General features: G+C 40.7%; 1 protein-coding gene across 1 annotated transcript in view; it reads left to right on the top strand.

The window, feature by feature from the left end:
* Positions 1-12821, top strand: part of KMO (kynurenine 3-monooxygenase) — a 40198-nt gene that overhangs the window by 26141 nt on the left and 1236 nt on the right. Inside the window, 8 exon segments of the mRNA XM_036918428.2 lie at positions 1322-1487; positions 4405-4476; positions 5205-5326; positions 6819-6966; positions 8644-8701; positions 10590-10672; positions 11873-11974; positions 12062-12121. Coding sequence (XP_036774323.1) covers positions 1322-1487; positions 4405-4476; positions 5205-5326; positions 6819-6966; positions 8644-8701; positions 10590-10672; positions 11873-11974; positions 12062-12121 — 811 coding nt within the window.

The raw sequence follows: 12821 nt of genomic DNA, 5'->3' as shown, positions 1-12821 counted from the left end.
ATCCCCTGGCATCTTTGGCTTCAGAGGTGATGGGACAGAACGGAGAACTGTCTCTGTAAACTTTGGTCCTTGTCTCTTTGGAACACATTATATGATTACTGAAAGGCTGATTCAAATAGTTCTAGATTCAAAAAATTTCAGGTTGAAAATAGGCTTCCATGCCTTCTGAATATTAGCACCAGTGATCCTTCTTGATGCTCACACTCACCCATCTGCCTGCATGACTCCTCCTGGTGCCACACTCTGCTTCAGACTTCCCTCCCCCGGCACAGACGAGTCTCCTCCAGGCCCTGGGTCTCCTCTCTTTCCGGAGGCGTGTGTCTGCCTTGCCGTGGCTGACTCCATTTTCCTTCCCGAGCCCCGTGTCCCACTATTGGGATCTGTCATGGATTCACAGTCTGTCCATTCTAGCCCAGGCTCTGTCTTCACTCTCAGTCCTTTTTCAATACTAATACTGTTAATTCCCGCTAAACACCTTCACAGGTGCCTCTCGCCATGACCTCAAACACATCTGACATCATCGTGTATTTCCCTCGGAGCATGTCTACTCCTGACAGCCCTAGTACTGTTCCCCAAATGATTAGAATCGCCCTAGGTGTGCCCTTTTCTCTGTATTCTCCCGGGAAATCTAGGGACACCACCCAGACTTCCTTCCTTCCTGTGGGATGCAGAGCCTATGTCCCCTTCTTCCTGAGCCCCACGGCCCTTGGGTTCTCCTCCCTATACACGGAGGCCACTGAAGTCACCATGTCCCCCTTTCCTTCCCTTCTGCATTCTGTCTCCACTCAAAAATGTCTGCTGCCAAGTGAGTTCTACTAAATCAGCACTTTTCATACTTCATTGCCTCAATGGAAAACAAAATATTTTCTTCCTTTTGCCAGAATAATGGTTTAAACCTTTTGTCCTATTCGTAATTATCTTCTACCCCTTGCCTTTCCCATATCGTATTTGTTTCTTAAGCCTATCTTCTGACACCCACACTGAAGCTAACACGTTGCTCCGGAAACTCCTGGGCACGCCCAGGGTGGTTCATACATTCCCTCCACTGGGAACACTTCGCCTCCTCTTCAAGATTCTCTTCCTTCATGCCGTGGCCTGGCACGTCTTTACTAATCAGTGTGGTGGCGGGTCATTCCCCCCGGTGCACACAATGCCTTGACAGGGACGAGTGTTACCATCTTCACTGCCTGGCCGTCGACTCAAAGGCCTAAGCGAGCTATGAGCAAGTGGGTCGTGGCGCCTTGGAGTCCCCTTCTTTGTACCGGGTGGAGGCACGCCATCATTTTCACCAGACTGTTGGATGATTCATCTTATTTTTCAGATCTGACAAAGTTCCCCAGGATGTCCCTTGTGACCTCATTGTAGGCTGTGATGGCGCCTTTTCAACCGTCAGGGCTCACCTCATGAAGAAGCCCCGCTTTGACTACAGTCAGCAGTACATCCCCCATGGGTACATGGAGCTGACCATTCCGCCCCGGCGCGGGGACGTAAGCCCTCCCCTTGCCGCCCACCGCCCTCCTGCCCGGGAAGGTGCACATTCTGGGCAGGTCCTTGCCGGTAGCTCGTCTCGCTCAGTTTTTGAGGTCTGCCCCAAGTCCTCTGTAATTAACAGTAAAGTGGGTATACAGGCATCTTGTTAATAGCATCCCTCTCACTCCCTGACCTTTGGATATGCTTTCTTAAGTGGGAAGGAATGGAGAGGAATTACAACTATCCAAATGGGAATGCATGGGGGGCTTTTCTTACATGATATTGTCATTTTTCTGTATGTTTTGGGGAAAAAAATGAGTTGGGAATCACTCTGCATACTGGCAATCCAGAGTTTTTATACTCACAATTCAATCAAATAATAGTTATTGGGTAAAGTGAATACCAAGTGGTTTCAAAGAGCCTTCTATTGCATTTTGCTCCTCCCTGGCTCTGAGGTTAAACCCTACAATGGCCCAAGGCAAAAACTTCATAGGTGTATTTTATATTGTCATAAGCAAATTAATGTAGGAACTTACTGACAAAAATTAAAGTCCCAAAAGAGGCAATAAGGATCTTGGCCTGTAATTTAGGATAAGTAAACAGCATTCGCTAAATTTTTGATTTGCATACAAAACATCCATTTTTAAGGTACTGATTTAAGCAACCCTATCTGAAATTCAGACATCTATAAAATACCTAGTCAATTCAGGATAGTGGTATTACAAACTGTGTCTGCCAGTCAAATCCTTATTTTAACATTCAAGTCATTGATTTATTCTTTCTTCCTGGTCATAAATGTATTTAGTAATGCTCATATGTTGACTTTGTGGTTTTGAGATGAGTCTTTTTCTCATGTTCAGGATCTGATAATTCTGGGTTATAAGATGAAAGGATTCTACTGAAAAATTGTCCCAGACCTGAGTGATATCATGCCTCCTAATGTAGATTTGAGGTAGTCATATATATTCTAGGTATTCATATTTAATAGTACTGATTAGCAGTTTACAAAAAGTCTCTGCTCTTTTAAGGAACACTGTTTTGACATAGCAATGTGATTGGACTTGGGAATATTCTGACATATCCCCAAACAATCTTAGGAAACCTGTCTTCCTTTTGCCCCTCCCTCCGTCTCTCTCTTTCCTTTCCTCTCTTCCTTTTGTCTCTCTCTTTCTTTAATGTACCGGATGCTTTCACTCCATCTCTAGTGGTTGGAGGGGGAGAGAGACTGGTGAGTGACAGGCTGGGTGAACATGGGGTGCTGCTGGGAAGTGGATGTGAGGCTCATACTATGCTGTGTTTGCACAGCAGGCAACCTGATTTGCTCAGACTTTGGAGCACCCAGAGAAGAGAGGACCCTTGGGGACTGTGGCAAGCCTGCCCCTGGGGCTGCTGTTGGATAAAGCTGTCTATTGAGAGTATGGCTTGGCAATAAAGAAGGAGATTTTATGGGGTTATTTTCTAGAGTCCTGGAATAGTGCTGGTATCGTATTTGCTATATCAAAACAATGTATAAACAATTATCTATGCTGATGGTGAAGACAGGAGGTGTACGTATCTTTCAGATGGTTGTTAATCAGCAGTTTTAACCTTTACTACCACAGTAAATGATAGATTGGTTTCAGCCGTCACTTCTCTGCCCTTCCTGATCTTTTGGAGCTCTAAAAGGTTGTTGAAGTGATCGAAAGGTAGCAGGAGGGGAAAAGCAAGGACAGGTGCCTCATCCAGACTGGTCTCCTTACCACCTACCCAGACCACTGTGCTTATTTATGCCACCTCCACTTTGCCCAGCAGGTTCACAATTACCCAGAAGCCCCTTATCCTTATCTAACTCCTTATCTACCCTATGAATCCCTTGTTTTAACCACTCCAGCCTCACAGATTTACCTACCTAGCCTATATTTCCTATTCTTCCTCTCCTTCAGCACCAAATCTGCTGCTGTCCCTCTGCTCCTGGCTGTTAAGAAGCTCCAGGCTCTTCACATGTGCACAGTCAGCTATTCAATTCCACCATAAACTCTGAGGCCAAAGGGTTACACACGTTTTCATTTCTGTCTGTGTGGTGGTCTTTCCTTGGGACTTTGGCGATAAAAAAAGCCAGGAAGGGACAGTTTCTGGTAAGACACAAATAAGTCTACCAGGGTATAAAAACGTTAGCTGGAGGCAATGCTATGCTTTCTATGTTCTTACTATGTGAGATACATACACAGTAGGTTCTCTCTAAACCTTTGGAAAAGTAATACAAACTTGAAATGGTTGGAAAATTGACTACATCTTCTTATGTATATAACACCCCTGGGAACTGCCAGCATCTGGGTCAGCTGGGGCTGTGGGTCAGTCGATCTCCCCAACTACTTACTCAGGCTGCTATTGCATCATAGTAGGTCAATCAAAAGACCAGATTTCTCCCTACTACTTATGTTTTAGGAAACAAGTGGTAAGAGGCTTGTTTGTAAAATTTTGTTTTGTTCATGAAATTTAAACTTAGAACCTCTCTATGTATGCAAAAGAGTCCCTGAATAAGGTGAAAAATAAAGTATAACAATATTATACACACATATATACATGTATATACACACACCTATATAGCTGATGTGTGTATACATTTTCTTTATATATGTATGTACATGTCTGTGTATATGTGGGTGTGTATAGAAATAAAAGGAGGAGAGAGAGAACATCTTCTTATAGAATGTTCTTAAGTCTTGGATTATATCTGGTATAAAAACCCACCTAAGTTATTTGAATTTATAAAGACAGGACACAAAGTATTTCCTAAGAAAAATTCTACTTTAAATAATGGTAGATATACATATCACGCATAGATATGATACTATGTAAATCGCTGTTGAAGCAGTTGTGACATAAACAGTCAGCTTTATAGGTGTGCTACATTAATACACTAATCAAACGTATATACACTTTTTTTTCCTTCAGTATGCCATGGAACCAAATTATCTACATATTTGGCCTAGAAACACCTTTATGATGATTGCTCTTCCTAACATGGTAATATAGAATTTATCAAGTGTAATTTCGTATCTATAATTCATGTTTTTTTTTACTTACTTTTATACTTAGTATTTGTATACCTAACATAATTTCATCTATGTAGTGATCATATCATTGAAACTTTGGGATTACCCAAGAAAAATTCTGAGGGAATTTCTGTTATTTACATTGGCAAGGAGATCTAACATACATGAAAGACAACAGCCTTCAAATAAGACCAAAGAGATTTGGGTTACATATTAGGTAGTCTTCCATCTTCTATGTCTGTAGGACATGGGAGAATGCATTATCAAAAAAGAACACAGCTCTTCTTTCATTAGGCCCCACAGACTTTTTAGCTGTAAGGCTATAATGATGTGTGTCTCTAGCTGGTCTTTTTCTTTGTCTGGCTAGCAGTCCTATGGGTCTTCATTACTATCTTATAAGGAACCATAGAGAAAAATAGGAAGGAGAAATTCAATTGAGCCAACCTATTAGAAATCTAAGGACTGTAGTGTTTGCTTGGTAAAAATGGGCCATGTTCAGGGCATAGAAATTCTCCTAATGACCAAGAAGCTGGGGAGACCCCTGGAATTTGGCAGAGCTTTTCTCTGGGTGTCGGGGGAGAAAGTGAGGTTGCCTCCCAGGTACGCTGGGCCATGGCAGGAACCCTGAGATTTAGGGGCCACTCTCGTGTGGCCTTGAATCAGCCCTCCGGACTCACACTGTTCCTCTTCTTCTCACAGAACAAATCCTTCACATGTACTTTGTTCATGCCCTTTGAAGAGTTTGAAAAACTTCTAACTGGTAGCGATGTGCTGGATTTCTTCCAGAAGTACTTTCCGGATTCTATCCCTCTAATTGGAGCGTAAGTTTCAAGATGTACAATTGTGCCATTTGCTCCATTGGTTAGAGTTATTCATTGAGTTAAGTTCATGTGCCTTATTTCAGTTTTGATTAAACGTGCCCAATCGTGTCGTTACCTGGACGGAAGCCTGTGTTAAAGCAAAAGTCTAAGTGGATATTGTGCTCTGAGCAGGAATTCTCAACAGCCCCATGCCTTGGCCAGTTTCCCGGGAAAAACAAGTCACCAATGTCCCGAGGACTTCCCGTATTCTGTGCAGGCTCACAGGTGCCTTGCGGCTTGACGTGACCCAGAGGCGAGGCCGCGCTTGTTTCTACTGGTGAATATGCACGTCTGCGCTGTGGCAGACACAGCCGGCAGCCTCGAGTCTCACGCCCACCACTTACTGGCTGTGCGTGTTCCTACATCTTGGCGCCTCGGGATAAATAATAAATAGTACCTGTCCCAAAGGACTGTAGAGAGGACTGAGGGAGAGCATGCCCATGAATCATTCAGCATGGCCTGGCACCTATCAAGACCCCCAGTCGGGAGCTAACCGTAGGAGCTGCCTGGTTCATGACCCGCCGCTCCCCTGGCCCGTGCCGACACCACCCACCATATGAGCCTTGTCTTTGGGACCCACTCAGGGCCTCTGCTTCCACTGCGCCTCCTCCGGGAACTCAGCTCACTTTCTACGTCCAACATCTCCCATCTGCCGAAAGAGCAAGTTTCTAATCCCGGCTGCCCGTTACTTCCCGAGCCTCAGGTTTTTCATCCGTAAAATGGGCATCAGGACGCCGCCCTTCCAGGGTGGATGTGAAAATTCAATGAGCTAATTGTGTAAGGGATTGCCCTTGCCAGCCCACAGCAGGTCTTTTAAAAAGGGTCAGCTTTCATCCCCCCTGCAGACCAGTTCCGTCTGCAGTGATCCTGCCTTCTCCGACCTTGGAGAACCTGCCTGCACACCCAAACGTACTCCCATGTTCCATGGCTATTTCTTGCCTCTCCAACCAGATTTAAAATCCTTGCTGGTATATACTATTTCTCTACTTATAGCTTCCACAAAACCTGGACAAACACTAGCTTGATTATTGTTGTCAATCTCAAATACATGTAAATACATATGGATTTTAATTTTGGTTTGTTGTGATTTAATCCGATGCACAACAGCCTCTCCATTATTCCATGAGAAACTAAAATGCACCAACATAGTTGAACATTGCAGAGCCCTTGTGCATGATAATGGAATTTTCATGACATATGACACAAACCTATTTCAAGTTATTGACAAGCAGCCAAATGTGTTCTTTTTGACTGTGGTTAACATTGGTGTAAGCCATTCTTGAAATTTGGAGACTAGAAGAAACTTTCCTTTCTCCCTTTCCTATCATCTCCCTGGCATTCTTGTGTATTTTTCAATAAAATCCTATGGTAATAAAGTCACTACATCTGAAAGAATCAGGCAGTTTTTAATAACAAATTTAACATGTTTATAACTCATTGTTTTCCTCTGCAGGCAAGCCCTAGCACGAGATTTCTTTCTGTTGCCTGCTCAGCCCATGATATCCGTAAAGTGCTCCACTTTCCACTTCGAATCACACTGTGTGCTCATGGGCGATGCAGCGCATGCCATAGTGCCTTTTTTTGGACAAGGAATGAACGCGGTAAGGTCTTTTTCCCCAGGTAAATCCCTGAAACTTTTCTGGGTCAGTCTCAATGAAAATTCTTAAATTAAAAAAAATGTCTAAAACTCTCCCCGTGTAATTTCTGGGAAAACAATCAATTCAATAATCATACCACTGTTTAACTAGATTGATCACTACCTATAGTCAAGTCTTGGATTACTTAACCTAGTAACCTGATGTAGAACAAAGCACAAAGCCTAAGAGTTTTCTGTACGGTGAGAAACATGTACTGATAGCTTGAAATTTGGTGACTTAACTATTAAGACACTTTTTAAAATAGGCTTTTTTCTAGTGCTTATGCATAAATATATAAATATTAGGTTCAGAAGGAAAAGAAGTCCCAAATCATTTGTTTTTTTCTCCACTTTTTCTTTCCAAAAGGAAGGAAAGTACAGTTAACAGGATTAAATATAACTATAAAACAGATCAGATGTTGAATATTACTGCCTTCATGGAAGTGTTACCATTATGGTTAGAGAAGTATTTCAGAAAAGAAATAATATTCAAATACTGACCATTAATTTCAAGGAATTCTAAAATAATTGTCTAGACAGACAATTATTTCCTGTGTATATGTATTTGATAGCTAATAGCTATATGATCATTGTTTGCTATCGTTTTGCTGACTGGGATTTATTTCAAGTATAAATACATTGTGAATCTAATCGATTATATTTTCCAGAAAGTAGTGGAAAACATTTTGTATTACAAAAGCATAAGAACACACCAAGTTTATTTAGCATAGTGGATAAATAAATGCCCAGGCTCTGGCATTAGAAGGCCTGGATTCAAATCCAGCCCTAGCATTTATTAGAACATGTTCTCACGCTAGTAACTTATCTTTACTTCCTTATCTATAAAATTAAGATATCTAAAAAAAAACAACAAAAAAAACCAGTACCCACCTCACAGAGATTCTTGAGGAGTAAATGAACTAAATAAGTAAAGAATTTCCAAGTGTTATCATCTCAGCCCTATACGATATCATCTCTAAATGCCTATAGCAGTAACAGTACATAAATGACAAGTAAATTTATTGGCATCAGATGTAATCTCTATGGTTGACATGAAAAATGTCTTCTATTTTAACTTTTACTTATTTTATGTTGTCTCTAAAACTGTAATTAGAATTGCTAGAAACCAGGAACCACTGCTTTGATTTTCTCCTCCCCCACTGCACTTAGTGTAGCACCTAATTTTTGTGGACTTACTGATATTGGAAATTTGCTTTAATCTTGCCTTATAGGAACTAAATTAATATGAGAGTTCTATCCTGTCATTAAATATTGCTCTATATATGAATCTTAGAGATCTGAGTAGTTATGTATCATTCTAATACTCATGGTAGAGCAGTATAATTGTTCTTGCTTCTTGAAGAAGCAATGGAATCAGAGCTATGAGTAATTTAAAATTCTGATCACATTTCAAGTCGTTATAATCATATATATATGAATTGGACAAAGACAAAACTATCACACATGTTGGCTTGTGGTCTTTTCATTACCGTAATTTAATGTCAAGTGTAATAATCAGCTGCTGTGTGTTGGTCAAGGGTTACTTCTTATGAATTCTACTCACTGATGGGAAGTCTGTTGAAAATTGCTAAGAAGCCTTCAGTAGTTTCAGTTTATTTTTTCCCATTTTTTCTCATTTCAGGGCTTTGAAGACTGCTTGGTATTTGATGAGTTAATGGATAAATTCAATAATAACCTTAGTAAGTAAAATTTCTCGGATGGACATGGAGTAGCTCTGCCAGTTAGTTATGGACCCATTTCAGGTCCTCAGTGATTACAAACCCATGATGTGTATTTCCAATTCAGGATTACAAATTCTTCTGTCAATAGCCTATGCCACTGTGGTTGCCTATATCAGACAAGGAACACCCAGAGAGGGAAACAGAGTTTCTTTTAAGGTTTGTACATGAAGGTCTATGTAGTGATGCACACAAAGATAAACGTCTCAGTACCAAAGCTTGGTGGATATATGCTCCTTTCTCTCCCTGTCCACCTAGGTGATCTGCCACCCACATGCTCAGAGACACTTCTAAAAGCCCTAGCTCTTTCTTACTTTTGACCTATCAAACTTTGCACATGATACTTCCATTTGCTTTTTCATTAAAATAGATTGTGCCAATATATTAATTTTACAAATATTGAAGTCTAAAATTTTTGTGTGTAATTCTGAAATTAAATTAAATAGACACAATATTCATATGTAAAATAAATTGCAAACACTGGCCTAAGAACTGGATAACTTTTACCACTTCCCAGCATCACATGTTCCCAAGGGCTACCTCTGAAACTACACCTGTCTCAGGTAAAGAGAGGTGTGGGGCACTGGCCTTATACCCACACCCAGACGCCAACCCTGACCCACCAGTTCATGAGCTGTGTGACTTGGGACAAGTCACTTCATCTTTTCAAAGTCTCAGGATTCCCCACCCACCCCCATCAATAAAGTGGGGACAATAAAACCAACTCTAGCAAGTTTTTGCGAAGATAAACAAAATGATCTGTGTAAAGTTTCTTTTGTTTTTTAAAGCCTGTAATAGGGTGAGTTCACAGTAAATGTTTCTTGTGGTGGCACAAGAGGTCATGGACACTGTGGCATCTGGGCCGGAAGCACTTGTAGGTTCCAGGGCAGATTCCCTCTGGCTTCTTCTTTTCTCTCCGATCATCAACAGGATCCAGAGACCTGTCATTCCCTCCTTTCCTAGCCCTCGAGTGATTGTTTTGCATGTGATGACAAGGATGAAAATGGATGAAGGGTTCATGTATCAGAACATACCTTCAGAACTGGGTTTGGTTACTAGCGACAAAGATAGAACTGTATGACAATAATTATACCTAACATCACCCAATGCCTCCTACATGTTGGAAATCTTGCTCTTTAAAGAAATGCATTTTCTTATTTGGTCCTCATGAACATGTGGCATAGGTGCTATTCTTGTCCCTATTTTACAGCTGAGAAAACTTAAGTTTAGAAAGTATGGAACATGGCCAAAGTCAGGTGGCTCTAGTGGTGAGGCTGGGACATACAGTCAGGCTCTTGGACTTCAGAAATAGCACCCTTAGTAACTAGAGCTGTTTGGCCATGTGAACATTTTATTAGTCATTAATTCATCAAATATTTGTTCAGCATTTACCGTATAACAGGCTAAGGTTCCCAACATAAAACATGGGGCCTGCCTGTGGGAGGTCGCGGAATAATGGCAGAGCTGATGTTTAAGTTGATGAGGTGTCTAAGGTGCAAGGACACAAATGCATAGGTGTAGCAAGAGTGAAAAGGAGAGAGCAAACCCCAAGGGCGTTGCGTGTCATTCAGTCATTTACATGAACTGCTTTCCAGTGTTGAAATAAGGAAAATAATGATTTATTCATTACGAATATATTATATTCACTTTAAGTTTCATTTAATCACATTAGGAAATACCTATGCATTTTTGCTCAAAATTCATAGATTACTGGTCATTCAGCCTGGTTACCCATTGTTTTAAAAGGTTAGAGACAACACTGGTAGGGAATGCACCATTTAATTTATAGCATCCGGTACATTTTTATAGACTCCTTTGGAAAAGATGTATTATTTAACTTGGTTTCTAGGTATGTGCCTTCCTGAATTCTCAAGATTTAGAATTCCAGATGACCATGCGATTTCAGACCTTTCCATGTACAATTACATAGAGGTGAGTCAGAAGGCTTTGGCTCTATTGTGAGGTCATTTACTGATATTCTAACAACATTCTCTTCTTTGATTTTTCTATGTTCCATGTCATAGGTGCTGAATAAGAATAGGTACAGAAGAATTCACCCCCGCACACAGACACACTCCCCATCCGTCCCCACCCTGGCTTTCCTCACACGTGGGTGGACTGAGACTCTGTAGATAGAGACAATGACGCACACATATCATCTCCATTTCCACTTCAGGAACATTTAGGAGGTAACAAAGATAAAAATTATCTGGTTTCAATCTTTGATAATTCACAGGCTCAAACCTTAGACATTTAATAGACTTAGTAATATGCCATTTAAAGGAAAACATAATAACTTTGATGAGTTTTAACATATTTGGAAAATCTAAGAAATGGCAAATGACCTTTCCACTCAACAGTATAAACTGAATGGTAATTCAATTAGATTACCATTGAATAATATCCTTTGGGGCCTTTTGCAGTGAAAAAAATATGTAATGCCAGAGAAATTAATAGCCAGAAGATTAACATTCAGAAGAAACACAATTCCATTTTTAGCCAATGACATGAAAAGCTCATGATAAATGGTTATGGTTACAGTTTTTTAAATAATTGAATGAAAAAATTTAGAAGTTTCAAGAAAAGAGTATGTCTTCCATCTCTCCCAAAGACAGAAAGAAATAAAGTGGACTTCAACTTGAGCAAGATTGTTTCATACGTGTTGAAGGAATTCCTATAAGTTCCCTAAAGTCTCCACCAATGTTTCTAGACTGTATCTTTAAAAACAAGACAGCTGCAACACAATATTTATCTTGAATATGGAGTAGGTCAAGACAGACAGCTTTCAGCAGATCCCTTTCTTGTCATAAACAATATTCCCAAGCAACCAGAAAGCAACAGAAATTAGTCACATCTTTGGGCTCAAAGACTAGTCACAGATGCAGTTGAACAACTACCTTGACCTCTGAGCCAAAAAGAATTTTCCAACCGATTTTGCTCAATTGCTGTACCTTTCCAAGGTCATGTTCTAGACTATTGACATTTATGAACAAGGAATGACAAACGACTGGCAGGTTATTTCCCTGCTTTGCGTCTAGCTTTATGATGAATGGGAATGAAGAGTAATAATAACTGTAGTAAGGAAATCAGGGTACTTTGTTGAGGTTTTCTGTAAGACTCTGCATGTTGCAGATGCGAGCGCACGTCAACTCAAGGTGGTTCATCTGCCAGAAGGCCATAGAGAGGTTTCTTCATGCCATTATGCCATCTACCTTTATCCCTCTCTATACCATGGTAAGGTCTGGATTTAAGATTTTTCTTCATTTTAATCTTCTGTTTGGCCATTAAAGAATACACAGGAATACTTTTTAAACCTTACAGGTCACCTTCTCCAGAATAAGATACCATGAGGCTATGTTGCGCTGGCACTGGCAAAAAAAGGTTGGAACAGATTATACTTTCCTTTTTTAATATGATGTGTTTGCATTCATAGTGTTATGGTTATGTTTACTTCAGGCAAATATAGAAATGATATGACAGACACCTAATACTTACCTTCCAAATAAAAGCTGTTCTGGGTACATAGAGGGCAGAGTGCCTAATGATTAAAATACAAAGAGGCAAAGAGAGAGCTTTCAAAGAGAAGAAATTCTAGAAACAAACAGATGCTAATATTTCTAAACCTTTATTTTAGCAATGTGACTTACTATTTTTATTTAGCAATTGATTTTTGCTTCATGTTAAACTCTTATGGGTTTAACTTGTAACATTGGGCAGAACTGAATCACTAAGCAAACATAGTCTAATTTCAGTGTAATGCTGGGCATTATTCTGCCATTCATTTTGGGCAGCTGACCCAAAGATGCCAGGAAATAGACATTCAGAATCCCGATCTTCCACTTTGGAAATTTTACAACTTCACTCATGGATAAATTATTTTATTTAGTGTGTGGAGATTGAGCTGGGCACGGAGGTGGAAGAGAAGCAATCCTATTCTCCACATAGCACAGAGACTGGTGGGGAGTGGCCCCTGCAGGGGAGAGGCGCACATGGCCCCCAGGGGAGAACGGGGAGGGTCAGGGGACTGGAGGCTGGAGAAACTCCTCACGCCCCACGTGGGAATGGCAAGTATTGCGGTCCA

Source organism: Manis pentadactyla, chromosome 9 (genome assembly GCF_030020395.1).
Source record: "Manis pentadactyla isolate mManPen7 chromosome 9, mManPen7.hap1, whole genome shotgun sequence".
NCBI classification, from domain to species: domain Eukaryota; kingdom Metazoa; phylum Chordata; class Mammalia; order Pholidota; family Manidae; genus Manis; species Manis pentadactyla.
The sequence above is the reverse complement of the archived record's forward strand: the minus strand, read 5'-3'. Positions and strand labels throughout refer to the sequence as shown.